Raw genomic sequence first — 17,183 nt, forward strand, 5'->3', positions numbered from 1 at the left:
TCTCCAAAATTAATTGCTTTTATTGTTGTTATATAGAGTCAATGATGTTTTAGATTTAACTAATTGTTTAATCAATGTCTTTTGACTAACATTCTTTTTTCCTGAAGTAGATAATTGACAGGCTCTCAGCAAGTATGTGTCACTGGTAAACTTAACTGAAATTCCTTTACTCTCTTACCTTGAACTATAGTTTAACTTGGTAAATAAACTCCTTGAAAACATCATTTTTTATCCCCATTTCTGTGTTTCTTTGAAAAATCTTTTGTCAATATAATTATTATTCCTTTTGTTTTTGTCTTTTTTTTCCTCTTGGTTTCAAGGTCTCTCCTTTGTTTTTGGTGTTCTGCAGTCTCATTGAAATGTCATATCTCACTGATATGAAACTTTTCATCTTGTTTGTGATTCTTCTGTGATCCTTTAATCTGAGGATTCATTTCTTTCAACTTCTGGAAAGTTATTACCCATTTTCCCTTTGAATATTATATTTCCCAAATTTACTCTATTGTTCCTCCAGGAACACCAAATAAATGTATATTAGATTGTGTTACTCTAGACTCCATGTCTTTTTAACTTATATTCCTTCTTTTACCTCTGTGTTTCTGAGAAATTTCCTCCAGTTAAGTTTTCCAGTGTTATAACTCTCTTCAGCTGTGTCCAATATGCTCTTGATCAACCCACTGAGGTGTAAATTTCAACGATGTTATTTTTTATATCTACCATTTCTGTTTAGTCCTGATTAAAACCTTCCAGTTCTTTTTTTAAAAATGTTTCTCAGGGCTTTGATTTCTTCTTTCTTGTCTTTATGCTTACTTTATGAATACTATCTAATATTCTATTATCTGAAGTTCTTAGAAATCTCCTCCTTTGTGGGTGTGCACGTGTGTCTGCCGACTCTCATACTTGGTACAGTCTTTCCTCATATGTTCTAGAATTTTGGATTGTGAGCTTATGTTCAGCCATCTTGTCTGTAGAAACCTAGGCAGGCTTAGATAAGAGTATATCCCTCCAGATAATTTTTATATTTGCTTCTGCCATATACAGAGAAGTATTCCTTCTTCAGGATCATTTTTATGTTAATTTCCTGGTGTTGGATTTCCATGAGTATGTGCATAAGGTAAATTTGAATCCTGAATAGAAATTCATGGGAAATTTTTTTCCAATTTGGACCGAGACAGGGAGGTATGCTGTTGTTTCTCATGGCTGGAAACTGAGTTTTTCACTAATCTACCCTTTTACAGAGGATGTAGCTCATCCTGGGTCACAACCTTTCTACATGGCCAAGATCTCACATATCCCATACCAGTGTTAAATGTTAGGACTCAAGCCGTTGGGTCCAAAACTCCCACAAAGAGACACAGATAGCTTCGGCTTTGTCCAAAATCTGCTTTAGTCTTAATTCATATTTGTTTTTGCTCTGTGAAGAGTCCCTGCTTCACTTACAAACTCAACTATGTATTTTAAAGGACATTTAAGTTACCCCAACATTTTCAGGTATTTTGTAGTGGGAAAGTCTTCGATTTTTTTCAAAATGGTGGGTTTTCCTATTCTGAATGCACTGACAGTTCTAAATAAGAGCTAGAATATCTAAAAGAAAAAATAACAGGAGGAATTTAAGAAAAGAAACTAATGTATTTATGAAAAGATTAAGCTGAAGTTCATTCATTTGATGTGGGGGATGGTAAGTACATCCAATTCATAAAGACTTTTCTGCTAGAAGTCTTACGTATCTAAGTTTTATTAACAGATTTGTGTGTGTGTGTTTTTCCTTTCAGGAAATTCCATTCTTCCTCTGACAGCCAACCTGTAGGAGCTTCTCCAGAGTCACAGCTCATGCAGATTATGGAGCAGCACCAGCAAGCCTTACTGCACCTGACTGAGGTGCAGCCCAGTGAAGGGCCCTTACCCGGCGTCACGTTCCCACCTATATTGTCCAGGGTAGAAAGTGAATCCCACCTCAGTCCAGAGAGAAGCCAAAGAAACCAAATGAAAATGAGTCGTAGCAATTCCGAAGGCTATCTGCTTCAACTGGAAAAAGGAAAAAAGCCTAGGAAAAGCAGCAGCATTAAGGTAATAAAGGCATTTTTCCAAGTAACCTTTTAATTTTGATGACACAGATGGACCTTCACATCATTCCCCTTACATATGGCCCTGGAGTCGGATGTCCTTCCTGAGCTGCCACCGCAGCCAGGTGGCCTTGAGGATCCTCTTTACTCAAGTCCCCACAGCTGCCTGGAATTTCCCTCTTCTTCCTCCCAGAAGGTGGTACTGCCAGGAATGCCCGTATCTACCTCCTTTTTGCATCATCTCAGGGAAGGTCTCTGTCGGTCCTCTGCCGGCCGCCAGTGTAAACATCATGCCCTCAGAAAAGCTGCCCACACTCTGAGGCTGGGCTGAGTCCCCCAGGTACGTTCTCATGTCCAAGAGTAGGGCAAGTAGAGTAAGCGAGCAAAAGCCCCTGTGGCCACTGCATGTCCCCACCATGCACCACAGTCCCCTCATCCTAACCTCACCTCAGCTCCTGCAGTGAACTACCCAGGATGGCCAATGACCGAGCTTTCCTCTGAAATGTTGCCTCATCTTCTATTGAGTTCTTTATCCACAGTAAAATTCACCATTACAAACACCTTGGTGCCCTCCAATCTTTCCCATTGGGTCTATCAGGTGAAATAAGGGAAATGGGGCAGAGAGGTGGTAAAGTGGAATCTTTGCAGAAGAAATGAAGGAAGCTTGTTAAGTCCTACGTATTTACTGTTCCAAAAAACTAACAACAAACCCCTCAGGAAAGAACACTTGCTTCTAATGTCAAATAGTAAGGAAAATGCATTGTTTTATAGGGCAGCAGGGAAACGCCTGGTAGAAGCAACAGGCCGTGGTGAGCTGGGTTTTTCCCAGGAACAGACTGAGGTTTATTGAAGAGTGCTTCGGGAAGCACCCCTGTAAGGGGGTGAGGGGGCTGGCTGAGAGACAGGTGCACTGTGATGTCGGTACCATAGAAGCCTTGGCCAAGCCCCTGAGGGTTCTGAAGTTGGTGTGGCCCTTCAGAGCAAGGCACCCAGGCTTTTGCACCCCCACCACTGGCTATTGGCTGCCCCTGGGGAAGGCATGTAACTGAGCATAGCAGCTCCACTTGGCAGAAGGCAGTTCTTAGGAGGGACTCACAGCAGACTACACCACCAGCAGTGGGGGAATGAGTGCCTCCGTCCAAGGGGACATCCACTATAGGGCAGTTTTAGGGATGCAGCCGTAGTTCAATCCAACATACATTTGTTGAATTCTTACTAGGAATTATGGTAGGTGCCAGGATGTCAAGAGAATGAGCCATGGCCCTTCCCCAGAAGCTTGCAGTAATGTGGAGCCAGGGAAGACACACATGTAAATGGCTACCATATAATATTACAATAAAGAATTTTTAAAAGATGTTGACAAGGGTTGCACAACAGAGCACAGAGGACGACACATCCCAACCAGGCAGGGGCGGGAGGGTCAAGCAGAGCCTCATGAGATAATTCTGAGTTGAGTCTTAGACAAGGAGCAAGAGTTAACAAAACAGGAAACCCCGGGCTGAGGGAACAGCGTGAGCAGCTATTCTGAAGCTTGAGGCAACAGGATGCACACAGGGAGCTGCCAGAAGTTCTGGTATGACTGAAACAGGCAGGTAGGGGTGCTAAGAGATGCAGGTAGAGAAAAGGGTAAAGGCCAGGTCTTAGAGGATCTTGTTTGTCATTTGAAGAGGGGCTTTATTCATATCAAAGAGAAGAAATCTAGGACTGGCATGGGGCTGAGCTACAACCTCAAGGTTGGTGGATATGGACCCTTCGCCCTGCAGCTCCGTTTGGGGGCCTGAGGACCCCGGTCTTCAGCTCACTCGTCGCCCTGCTGTCCGTGAGCTCCAAGCCTTCACATACCCCACCGGAGGGCCCTCCACTGCTCATTTGACTCCACGCCCTCATGCGCTCCATTTTGCTGAGGTCATCACTTCCTGTGTGGGCGTGGAAACCACCGATAGCTGGAGCTGGGATAACGCCCAGTTTCACTTAAATAAGGAGAAATGTGTTTCTGAGATCACAAGAAACTTCTTTTTCCAGACACATCATCACAGGGTGGTTAGCTTCTGAGGCATGTGTAGGTCCAGGAGGAAGGGTGTTCCCAGCCTGGGGCAAATCTGCTATGAAACCGGTGAAACCAAAGTAAGTCAAGGGAAAGGGTAGGTTGGGAGAAACCATTTTTATTGCTAACAACTTGCTTGAATTTGCTGGCCAGGCTCAGCACTGTCCATCTCCTCAGGCCGGGGTTCACGCTCCACCGCTTGGGTGCTCCCTACTTCCCATCCACCCCTTCCCGGAGGAACTCCATTGGTGAGTCCTTGGTGACAGGCAGACGCCAGACCAATCACATACCAGAGCAGAGAATGGCCGTTTTCTCTCCCCCCTTGGCCCAGATCTTTGGGAGGCTCTGCAGTGATCAACACCTATCGAAATGAACTAAACCTTGGCAGGAAATTCTGGAAATTCTGTCATTCATTTACCCCATAACATGATTAGCACTGCCCTCCAGTAGTTTATAAACTAAGAGTCTGTATAGACTAAGAAGCCAGACACCATGCATATTGGTATTTCTATATGGAAATCATTCAGAGCTTTGGAACTAACACGTCAAGAGTGAGAGTGGCCTGTTCCCTCCAGAACTTCCAGGTTACAGGACCTAAAAATGGCTCAAACACACCACCCCTGAAGAGGACCTTCTGGGACAGGGTTCTTGCCAACTGTGGATTGTTGTGGAAAGTGCAAGCTCTCAAACTCTATCTTAGTGAGCAGGGTTTAGTGGAAGTCACAGACTCAGCCATCCCCAAGTCCTCGTCTCAGCTCTGTCACCAAACGTTTCTGTTACAAGACAGACTCTGACTTGTCTCTTGGGCAAATTATTAATTCATCTGAGCCCCTCTTTCCTTGCGTTCATGCTCAGAGTGTTTTCATTTTGTAGATTCGGTGCGATAATTACATGAAATAATGAATCGTGTTACTTTAATGCCCAGCGAAAAACAGACATCAACAAAATTAGTTTCCTTTTCCTTCCTCCTTGTAGTCATTTGAATTCATGCCCTACAGTCAGAAGGTAGAGGTTGCTGCCCCAGCGTGTGTCACCAGAAATCTAGGAGCATGAGAGGGCAGGGAAGGGGGAGAAAGAGGACTTCCAGTGACTGCTTTCCACACCCGCTTCCCAACTTGAAAAATCTGCCTCCTTTCTGCTGTCTTTCAGGAATGTGACAATCCATATGTATCCATTCTCTCGGTCCAACAGCTTCAACCTACATCTAACACATACATAGCAGCTCTCTTTGTCCTTTAAGCTATTCCAGAAGCTGAAGTGATTTAGAACGGAGCTATTTGTATAGGACGGCAGGTAGCTGGGGCCCCAGACAGAGGGAATCATTATCCAGGTCATGCCCATTTGCTAGTCACGGCCAATCTCGTGGTTTCCAAGGGAATCGACTTGAATCACATTAAAAATTTGAGGATTTGTAAAGATAATAGGCCCAACCACCAGTCCCCCTTGTCCCGGCCGTTCTGTTGTGACTGATTCATGAATACTAAGCATTGTCCTTACCATTAAATCCAGTCATCAGGCAATAAGAGATTAACACAGACCAAGGGATGATAAACAGTATAGAAATATCTATCACAACTCGCCACAAAATAACTGCTTAAGGAGCTGTTGGGCAGCTGTGTTGAGCTGAGCTGCAGTAATTAACTCGTGTGTTTATTGTCACAGACAATCTGGGTATTGCTGCTTGACTGCCTCTAAGGAGAGGTTTATTTGGATTAAGTTTAGCCACCACAGAGCAAATTTCCTTCACTTGCTGTTCCACAGTATTTGGGGCATTGTTTTTTTTGTGTGTGTGTGTCCTGCTTTTAAGTAAGTTTCTCACACTTACGCATCTGAGGAATGTTCTGGAGAAAAACCCTGCAGCGGCCACACAACAGAGTACAACATTTGAGAGTTGAAACAGGGCAGTCAGTGTCAGTTTCAATTCAGGCACACTTTGTCCCCAGGTTTAGGATAAAAATCTAGCCAGAGAAGAAGTGTGATTAATTACTGGCAGAACCTTTCTATCAGCATAGTCCTATGTTATCCTCCGCTAAAGCGATGGAGGGTGAACACCAGTCCAGAGGGGTGGGTCTGGTCTCAGCGATCATCGGCTGGTGCCAGGGTTGGTTGTCAGTCTGTGTTCACCTTATGCAAAGACTAGCAGTGACCCCCATTAGGGATTTGTTAAGAACATGAGTATATGAATATTTTCTCCTCGGGTTTGGAGACCAAGCAGACTATCACTGTTGATTTAATTGGTGGGTGGGGGGTGGGGGAACTGTGCTATTGTGACCTTTTAGTCTTGTAACAGCCAAAAGGAGAGGTAATCAAAGTAAATTCTAGGGATTATTTTACTATAAAAGCCTTTTGAAGAGACAGAAAGTAGATTAGTGGTTGCCTAGGGCTGGAGGTTGGGGGGGGTGGGGAGCCACTGCTTATGGGTATGGGTTTCTTTTTAAGGTGCTAAAAATGTGCTAAAATTGGATTGTGGCGAGGTTTGTACAACTTAATGAATATACAACTAAAAACCACTGAATCGTACAACTTCAAATGGATGCATCTTACGGTATGTGAATTGTATCTCAGTAAAGCTGTTAAAAAGACTTTTAATGGAAAGAGATCAAACGGAATTACAGTGCTGAGATCCGATCCAGATTCCTTGAGGCAAACTTAAGTAAATCTAGGATTTTTCATTGCCAGTTTCCCCAGAACAATTTTTCTCCCTTGAGAAATGTCTCTGCGAGAAGCAGCTTTTCCAGTAAAGGGCTCAGTGGCACTTGGACGTAGCCGCTTTGGGCCACACTCTTCCCTTGGAATCCGGATGTTATGCTAGACGCTCAGGTCTGTTTTTCTATGACAGCCAAGATGTTTATCCCACATGATAGTAACAACTACGCCTGGGCGCAGGGAGCGATTATTCGTGTTTTACAGTGTATCTTTTGTGAGTCAGTGCAAGGATTACAGTTATGCTCCTTCAGACCAAGGATGTGATTTCTGTGCTCTGATCATTTCTTCCTCCTCAGTTTTCAACACATTGGATTTATGACTTGGATATGAGTGGGGTTCTCCTTTTTCGTTACTGGTTTACTTTGGCAACTTAGTGATTACAAAACAATGGTGCAGATGGCACATTCAACACAAAGAACAAATTTGCAGTTGCAAATGTCTGCTGAATTCACGCGCCTATTAAAAATTTTTAAAGATTTTTAAATGTGATGACACCCAGCGTAATCAAGGTTTGGCTACATAGGGCATTCTTATACATTGCCTGTGGAAGTGTCCGTAATGGCCTTACATGTGCTTGTGATTTTGTCCCACTTTTATGTATAATAGAATATTATGCATAAAAGTCACATTTTTGAAAAAAATTTAGACAAGAAATTGCAGTGTAATGCTAAAATGCTCAGTCAAAAAAACCATAATTCATAGCACATAGTATTATAAAAATATGAACAGCCAGAAAGAGCAAGAACAGCTATAGTGGTTTTGCTAGGTAATTTTTTATTGAAGTATGGTTAGTTAATATATAATCTTATACTGGTTTCATATGTACAATACAGTGGTTCAGCATTTGCCCATGTTATTAAATCCTCACCCCCTCTAGTATGGTAACTACAACATAGAAAGATGTTACAGAATCACTAACTATATTCTCCATGCTGGATTACTATCCCCTTAACCAATTTATATTGTGATAGTGAATTATTGTGCCCTCCCCCTTGGTAACCTTTAGTCACTTCTCCGTGTCTGTGAGCCTACTGCTGCTCTGTTCGGTCTGTTTTGCTTTGTTTTTATATTCCACAAATAAGTGAAATCATGACATTTGTCTTTCTCTACCTGGCTTATTTCACAGCATAAGACCCTCTAGCGTCCAACCACGTTGCTGCAAATGGCAGAATTTCTTCTCTTTTTACGGCTGAATAATATTCCATTGTGTATATGTACCACATCTTCCTTATCTTTTCATCTACCAATGGACACTTAGGTTGCTTCCATATCTTGGCTATTATAAATAGTGTGGTGATAAACATGGGGTCCGTATATCTTTTTGAAGCAGGGATTTTGTTTTCTTCAGATAAATTCCTAGAAGTGGAATTACTGGGTCGAATGGTATGTCTATTTTTAGTTTTGGGGGATTCCTCCACACTGCTTTCCACAGAGGCTGCACCAACTGATATTCCCACCAACAGTGTAGGAGAGTTCCCATTTCTCTACATCCTCACCAACACTTGTTATTTCTTGTCTTTTGGATAGTGGCTATAGGTGATTGCTTTCTCAAAGGAGGTTTATGATTTTGAAAGGCCTTCAATGGACAATGTTTCTTCTATATAATTTAATAATAATTTTTAAATGATTTAGTCCAAAGATTTATTTTAAAAAGGATCTCTCACCTTTCAGAATAAAATGCAAAGAGTTTTGACTATAAATTTTTCACTCTATTTACAAATTTTTACAGAACTCTTTATCCTTGCAGTGTTGCCTACGTAACACATGATTTTGACCCTTTAAAGACTAGATGTCAAAAACATTGCCTTCACCTACAAGTCACATAATTACTATTTAAAGCAACTTCAAAAATATGGGTTCATTCTTCTTGTATATAAATGCAATTAATCCACAAGTAGGTAGTTGTTAGCACTGGTAGTTCCACAGCTCAAAACATCAGAACCAGTATTTGTATGATTCTCTTGTTCTTTTTCATTCCTGGCTACAAGATAGCTGCTGCAGCTCTAGGAATCACATCCACATTCCAGGCAAGAAAAAGGGAAGGGGGAGGGGCTGCACTAGCCTGAACAAAAGCTGCCCAAGATGCATCCTCTATCTACCCAGGCAAACTTTCACTTACACCTCCTGGGCCAGAATTAAGCACTGGGGAAAAAAAGTATTTGACTCTGAGCCTCTACAGTGGAAAATGGCAATGGAGAAGCTAACTAGTATGACCTCTGTATACTCAAAATAAGCCAGTTGGAAAAGAACACATTCTTGGAACAGTTGATAACAATGTGTATAACTCTGTATACTTTGTATCTACAGCAGTTCACTTATAAGATTGGGGAGTTATATATAGTAACTATACCTAATATGATGAAAAAAATTTTTTTTAAGTCTCTGGACTATCTCTGCCAACTTTGGCACATTAGATATTCTATATATCTTAGGACTTAACATAATAAGAAGCTTCAAAATTTAGAAAAAAGCCCAGCCTTGTCATTAGCATATGGACAGGTGGTACCATGCAGTTAGTACAGACCTGTCTGCCTCGTCAGTATTGCTCTTTCTCCACTCTGTGATAATTACTGTCATCCAGCCATCTCTTTGATAGTGTCCTTCCTACCCTTCCCAAGGAAGGAAACCAAATGAACTCACAAATACCAAGAAAAAAGGACCTGGTATCCCCCACGAGGGCGTCTGCCACCAAGCAGCAAAGTAGCATCATAACATCAGTTTTAATGTCAAAATCAGCAGTTTGGGGAAGAGCTTAATCTCTGCTGCAGCCAGGAGAGCATTGGTGTTTTCCTGCCCATTATTGTGCTCAAGTGTCAGAATCTAATAATTAAATTGTCACATTGTTACTGTCCCTTTAAATATGCAGTACTAAGAAGAGTTATCACATAAAATTTATACCCTTAAAATATCCAAGATCACACTGAATCAAATGAGTTTCTCAGTGGGTCTTGCCTAGATTCTTAAACCTCAAATGTTTGCTTTCTTCTGAAAATAATGACACCCTAGACAGGGTCTGCGCTTACCTGATTCATTTAGATTGCCTCCTCCACACAAATCGTTCGATTTAGTGAACTGTGTAAAACCAAACATAATAGCAACAGCAGATGCAAAGTAGAAAAGTATATGTCATGTTAAAAATGTTAACAACAAAACAGCACTTTACTCACTTGAAGATTTTTATTTCTCATTTTCAGAATTTCAGTTTATTGCAGGAGTGGGAAAGTCAAAACATGTCTGCTAACCAGCTACAGATGAACAAAGAAACTATTACTAATCACTACCTTTAAAATGGAAGAATTGTCTGGAAATGCACCCACCCTCCAAATGTCCCCACAGGCTTCGACTCTTCATTTCCCTTCTTCCCTTTCTTAGGCGCTGTGACAACTTGGAGGGGGGCCTACAAGTCCTTGAAAGAAACGGTCTCTGTGTTTGTATTTTTAGAGTTCCAAGCTGAAAGATTATAAGAAAAGAGACGTGAAGCTTGGCGGCCTTGGACCTGACCTCGAGTCCATCAGACACAAAGTGAGTGTGATGTACGCACACAGTTTTCAGGCTTGGATTTGTCCATCTGTCTTTCAGCCGAAACATTTAAAGATGCCCCCCACCCCTAGAACCCTAATTCAAATGTCTCGCTCTGAATAGAGACCCTTCCCCTTTCTGAAGTAGCATCGGTAATAGGGACCCAGACACTCACTCCACCGTAAAATAAACCTACGTAGCCAATGTTGTTTTATGTATCCACCTTCCCGTTAGTCTTGAAGGCCCAAACAGAAGAGAGGGATACAAGCCCATGAAAAGACGCATGTGTGTTACACGGTTGTTGGTCTTTCCCAACAGAGTTATCTGGGTAATTTTGAAGAGTAGCTACAGAGAAGACACTCAGGGTAAGAGTTTCCCAGCCCATGAAAAGTGCATCCACTTTATTCTCTTACCTTGAGCAACAGATCTTCATCTAATGCGTTTTAACTGCAGTTGCACTCAAGGCATAAAAAGAGAGTACAGCTCAAAATTGGAAGCAAAAATGAAAATAAATTGGGTAAATGCAACAAAGAAGAGGTGGAATGTCATTTAGCCACCGTTAAGGGCACACCGGGTGTGCTATTGCAGTGATCCTCCAGAGAAAGACTATTTCTAGGGGGAACGCTGACTTCCCCATTCCACTGCCGGCACCGCACCATCTCCCCTGGGCCGCCGGCACAGTATGTCTGGCTCCCTAAAGTTAATGCCACTTGAAACAGGGAACAGGCATCCAGCAGGACCTGTGAGTCATGGTAAATTTGTTTCTCTGAACAGATGCAGAAGTTAATACAGCAGAAGGAATATGCAAAGCAAGTGAAGCAGTATAACATGAAGGCGCTATCCACACTGTCAAAGCCACAAACAGCAAAAACTGAAAATAAACCTGCCGTCCCTCGGCAGAAGGTAACACATCCCCCCCAGGGTAGTTCATTGAAAGGAGATCTTTGTTCCCTCCTAACTTACTAACTTCCCATAGGTTTTGACCATGGGATGTTTTAGTTACTACCTTCCCTGCAGCTACCTGTCCTTCAGACACTGATGTACAACTGACACACACACAGACGATGTGTGTAAAAGGCTATGAGGCTGGCCTTTTATTTCCTGAACTCTCTTACTGTCTTTTGTCTTCCACACGTTTTCTCCCTAGTGTTTCACACATAAAAACTGAATAATGAGGCGATTTCCGAGGAGAAACTAGCAGTCCTGATGGACTCTCTTCATTTCCTTCTCTACCGTTAAATAAAGTTAAAGAAATGAGAGACTTTTTGCCATTTATGGTTGCCCATGTCAAAGAAAATACTTCCTCATCTTTCTCAGGTTTCTTCCCCAACATTTTTCCCGACGGATTGTAATATATAAGTTCCTCTATCCAAGAAAAATGATTTTGTAAAGTACAGAACATTCTCCCTCTCAGATGTCATCCGGCTGAGTCGTGATGGGAATGAAATCTGTTCCACGGGCACACCAGGCTTTGTAGTGCAAGTCTCTGCCTCAGTCCAGTAAGGACATGGGACCCTCTGCATGAGGGACAAGTGACCCTTGGGTGCTTTTAGGAATTTGTACTTCATTTTCTTTTTCACAGACTATCATTTTTTCCATTTGTTGGCTTTCTTCCTCAGACCTTGGAGATCTCAGTCTGTCTGGTTGAGTTCACATGTGCCACTTTTTTCTATTCTCCCCAGTCCATTATTTTCTCATGAAGAGATTCAAGGCAACAAGTCTATAATTAGAAATTCCTACCAAAGTCACCTACACACACCGAGAGTTCTGGAGATTTTCCATTTTGGAGTTTTTGCCCCTACCAGGACCTAAATATCCTACCTGTTCCCATTCCAGCTTTCCAGAAACTCTTAGGAAAATGTAAAACTGATATACAGGCAGATTTAGAAATCAGATTTAGTGATCTCATTTTTATTGTAATGCCTTTCAGAACTGACATCACTGGGGGGAAAAGTGTCTTTTTTCAGTCTCCAGGTTTCTATAGATATACTCAAGAAAAGAAAAAATAATTTTCAACATTTAATAAATACTTGCTCAAGTTCTAAGAGCCTAGGAACAAGTATAGTTGATGGAACCTAATGGAGACTCAATTTTATATCACCTACAGTGATGTCTTTGGTCTCAAGCTATAACAAGTCCTCTTTGGAAGGAAAGGTCTGTTAACATCTCCTTAATAGAAGTTTGGTTTTAATAAGACTGCCAGAAGCTAAATAGATCAAACACATGAGAAATCTATTTTCAAACACTTGAATAAAATGCAGTTTTATAAAGAAAATATCCAAAGGCACAACTGTACATAGCATTTTTCAACTTTTTTTTCACAGCATATTGTCGTGTGGTTATTTTGCTTAAAACTGTGTTATACTGTATTATTTGCATTTTCCATCTTATCTCCATTTTCATCCACATCTTAGTACATTATTGCAGCAACAGTCTTTATGTCTATCACCAATAAACATTTCCTAAGACCAGATTTCACTAAAAGAATCCAGGGCTCACCTTGCATTTCAAGTAAGATTTTGTTTTTATGCTTTTAGGCTTTGGAATATGCTAAGACCATCCCCAAACCCAAACCTTCAAATCTAACTGGTCAAACATCAAAAGAAAAGAACACTCCAACCTATGCTGGAAAAGAAGACACTTTACCTGAAATCTCCCTGCTGGAAATACTGCAGAGCAGACACGAAAGGGAAAAACAGGCTGTTGCTGCTTTCAAAGTCCTTCACATCGTGTAGACAATATGTGTGCAGGACACCCAACACACCCGAGGAATGGACGTGGAGAAAAGAAACTCTAGCCAACCTCTCTGTTTGGAGAGTGCTGACCTGTTTTCATCATTCAACTGCAGTCTATACTCACTTTGTACAGGATTTAATATGGGGCCCTATTACATTATGGTGCCATATTTTACTTTTGAGGAAGAAATCAATGTTTTAATTTATTTGCAAATCAGTTAGAATCTGGGCAAATAAGAACTAGGGAATAAAGCCTTTTGGTTTTATATCAGATCTTTGGATTCCTTAAACAATCACTATCCATCCTTAGCATAATGAAAACCTTGAAGTTATCCAGAAATAAGTTTACCTACTTGTGTTTCTCTCTGACCTTCCTGATAAGAAAAAGAAAGTACCAACACTTCAATTTCTACTAAAGTGAAGTCAAATTGGAGTAATCACCACTGTATTTTGAGATAACATTTCCAAAATATTTCTAAAGTCTCTTTTTAGCAAAGGGTTTATATATACAAGTGGGGAAAAAAATGAAGGTACATCTACATGTACCTACTATAGTACAACAAATCCCAAGGTTGTGCTAACAGAGCATCGAGACATTAATTAGAAACCCTCCAACAAGTCCAGAAACACCCAATTCAGGCAACTCTGAGAGATACACTTTCTCAAAGCTACTCACTCCAAGTACATAAATATGTTGGGCATCTTGCAATCACAAGTATATTAAAATATTACCAAATATGTGCATTCACACAGAAAGTAATATCAGGCAAGACAAAAGCATTCCATATTTTATTACTGAATGTCAATATTAATAACTATTTTATTTTCTTATCTTTTGAGACTGAGTGAACATTGTAAAATTTCCAGGTCTTAAAAGAATTACTGAAGGATTTAATGTTTTCTTTTTTTTTTTTATTAAAGTATCATTGATATACAATCTTATGCAGGTTTCACATGAACAACATTGTGGTTTCAACATTCACCCGTATTATCAAGTCCTCACCCCCAGCCCCATTGCAGTCACTGCCGATCTGCGCAGTAAGATGCTAGAGAGTTACTACGTCTCTTCTCCATGCTGTCCTGCTTTCCCCATGGCCTATATACCTATATTGTGATTGCAAATTATAATGCCCCTTAAGGATTTAATGTTCTCTTACTTGCTTGTGTTAAATGGGCATTGCATTCTTAGATAGCCATATCCTAAAGTGGACAGTTTTAACAATAATGGAAGGCAAATATTTTATCGATACATGTGGCATAAAGACTAGCTTTGGAGATTTACTCTTATGTCATACACATTTTACATATACACAGTGTGGTATGAAAGCTGCCTATACGTAACTTTCTCTTAAAGCTGGAGACAATTAGAATGGAAAGTCTAGAAAGATAACAAGAATCTGAAGATAAATAGTAAACTGACAAATCATGTTTCAGTGGTATTTGGAAAATCATACATGAGTTAGTTCAGAAAAATCACAGTCCAAGCTGTTAAAGTATATTTGTATAAGATGACGACCCTTCAGGGTACATGGTGAAGGCTTTTCTAGAAACACAAGAATGAATTTTTTTTCCCCCAAAATGGCCTTAAATTTAAATTTACTCTGGATGATAAAATAATGCATACAGACATTTCCGTATTTTCATATTTAAAAGGACATGGTAAATTCTTTTAGTATTCCATTCCTATCCAAGTATTGCAAAAGAATTTAGAGCTTAGAATGGGTTTATCTTGTTCACTGGCCAAGTTTTCAGAAGAAGAAATGGAGGTCAAGAAAGGTCAAGTGATTCTGATGCCCATCAGTCCTACTGAAAAAGGAAGAGTAGCAGGTCTAACTCCAATCAGTCAATAACAAGAAAAGCAGCATTTGATTATTAGTTTGTGGGAAGAGGTAGTTACTTTTCTTTGTGGGCAGGGATGATGTAGTTGTTACAAATTTCAATTTTGGACCTAATTTCCGACATTAAGTCCCATTTTTAGAAATATGCATTACTGTATAATTTATACGTTAACATGAACAATCTGGGAACTTTATTACTACATTGATCAAGTTGTAAGAGACAAAGCAACTCAGATGCTGACCAATAAAGGAGATACTGTTTCAGTTTGGACATTTGAAAACCTTCCCATAACCATTTCTGTGTTAACCTAAACACTGTAAAAATCCTTCAATCATTTTAACTCATACCGTCAAGAGCCCACACTCGGCTGAAACAGGTTAAATTCAGTTATGTCAAACAACATTTCATAGGCTCTTTACTCCCAAAGCAAGTCTTTACCATCCAGTATATATGACTCTAGAACATCACAATTCATTGTAAACAAATACTGAAAGCGACTAGTGGCATCTAAAATGATCTGGGCTAAAGAAATACAACATATTTGCTGAAAAGCTGGGGTTGAAATCAAAGAACGGATCAAACAGGATTTCAGCTGGTCCCGAGTCCTCTCACAAGGGTAAGACCTGGGGGGGAAAGTCACTCAGCTACCAAAATACTAAGACCAGATAGACATTCTACAGAAAACAGTAAATGACAAGAACATTTTTGCCCCTCCTTTAAGGTAAATACTACGAGAGGCAGCAATATCGGTCTTTTATAGACCCAAGTGGATTAGTGACCAATTTTTATGGTATTTCTGTTTTAGATATTTAAGTAAAAACCATCTGTCTTTAGAAAGCAAGGAACTTTACACCTGAATGATATAATAATGGAAGGTCTGTATTTGACCAGATGTTATATATGCCACTGAAAGATGTAGTGCCAAATCTGGTTAATCTCAATGAACTGGTGTAAAGGACTTTTAAACCATGCATTCCCTCTTATTAGAGTCTCTTATAGTGTTTTTCATTCTTGAGTTTCCAACAGGAGTATCCTCTTAGAGGGAGCTTTCTTTTTGTTATTGTTTTGTTTTGTTTTTCTTTTTATAAGCAGCTGAATTTAATGACAGCTGTCTTTGTGGTATTGTTTCGTGTAGTAAGGAGTCTCTTGGGAGTTATCTAAAATCCAACTCAAGGGAAGACAGTACTGAGGCACAGGATAAATGGTAAGCTCAGCAAAGGCACCAAGGTCTAACAGTTCCAATCAGGGCCTTATTATTGGTTAATGAATCATTGTCAAAACATCACAGCAAGGAGGAGCGTGCACAGTTTAGCCTATAGTGAGAAACGGCACTTCATCCCAACAGTTATTAGCTGGGAGTTTTCTGAAAACACATCCAGTAATTATAACAACACTGGAGCTAATTGAGAACTTTGAGTTGATAGCAAATGGTCTACAACAGCAGCCTAGGTAAACTCAGGGGGATTCTTTTTTAATTACTTATTCAAAAATAGCAGGAAATGAGTTGAATTTGGGTGACAGTCTGCACATATCAGGGCAAGTTTAGCTAATTCTCTCCAAGATGTTCTCTAAAACACGTATTACCATTATACCAGAAGCAGTATTTGAAATATAAAGTTCTTAAGGGAAGATCAAGGCTGCTCTCCTACATATGCCCTTTTTAAGAGTACCTTTTCCTAGTAAAGAATAAATCTTGAATAATACATATTTCGTCCAAACCTCAAGTATTCACAGGGTGACCACAGGACTTCTCCTTCCTATGCTAAGTGTGTTTTCCTAAGTTCTATTCCTAGCGGGTTAAAACAGAAAAACAGAAAGATACACAAATGCTCCATTTGCCTCTTCAGTTGTTTTCCCATTGAGGGAAGGATTTAAAACAGTAGCACAAAGTGAAACCTTTCAATTATTGTGGATTTTGTTTATTCAGAGTGTCTCACTCCCTCTACGTCCCAGGTTATAAGGAGCTGTCTATCTTGTCTATAGACAAAATTTGTATACATAAAAGCAAAGTAAGGGAGAAAATGGGTCCTAGTAAAATATTTATTTAGATATTCTACTTTCTAAAATACACTGAAGTAGGATTCAGAGTAGCTAGGAATCTGATATTCAGAATTAGCCCCTTACCTTTCTGCCTCCAGACAAAGTACAGTATTTGTTTCCACTCTCCCTCTAGCTTTATTAAGCAAAACCACAGGTCTTTCTTTCAAAGGTACTGAGAATAACATAAAATGTCTCAATGCCCTAAGGAGACATCAGGTAAATGGAGAGCAAAAGGTT

The 17,183-nt window shown here is 40.3% G+C and overlaps 1 protein-coding gene across 2 annotated transcripts in view; it reads left to right on the top strand.

Moving 5' to 3' along the window:
• The window catches only part of JHY (junctional cadherin complex regulator), a 55,338-nt gene extending 38,555 nt beyond the window's left edge, over positions 1-16,783 (top strand). Inside the window, exons 6-9 of one of the 2 annotated variants that reach the window (XM_036887642.2) lie at positions 1,773-2,067; positions 10,255-10,335; positions 11,107-11,235; positions 12,870-16,783. In XM_036887642.2, the coding sequence (XP_036743537.2) occupies positions 1,773-2,067; positions 10,255-10,335; positions 11,107-11,235; positions 12,870-13,067 (703 nt within the window). In that variant the 3' untranslated portion in view covers positions 13,068-16,783. Of the gene's footprint in view, positions 1-1,772; positions 2,068-10,254; positions 10,336-11,106; positions 11,236-12,869 lie in introns of those variants that run through there. The other variant, XM_036887643.2, reaches the window with a different exon arrangement.
• Positions 16,784-17,183: the final 400 nt, after the last annotated feature.

This window comes from Manis pentadactyla, chromosome 13, assembly GCF_030020395.1.
Source record: "Manis pentadactyla isolate mManPen7 chromosome 13, mManPen7.hap1, whole genome shotgun sequence".
Lineage (NCBI taxonomy): Eukaryota > Metazoa > Chordata > Mammalia > Pholidota > Manidae > Manis > Manis pentadactyla.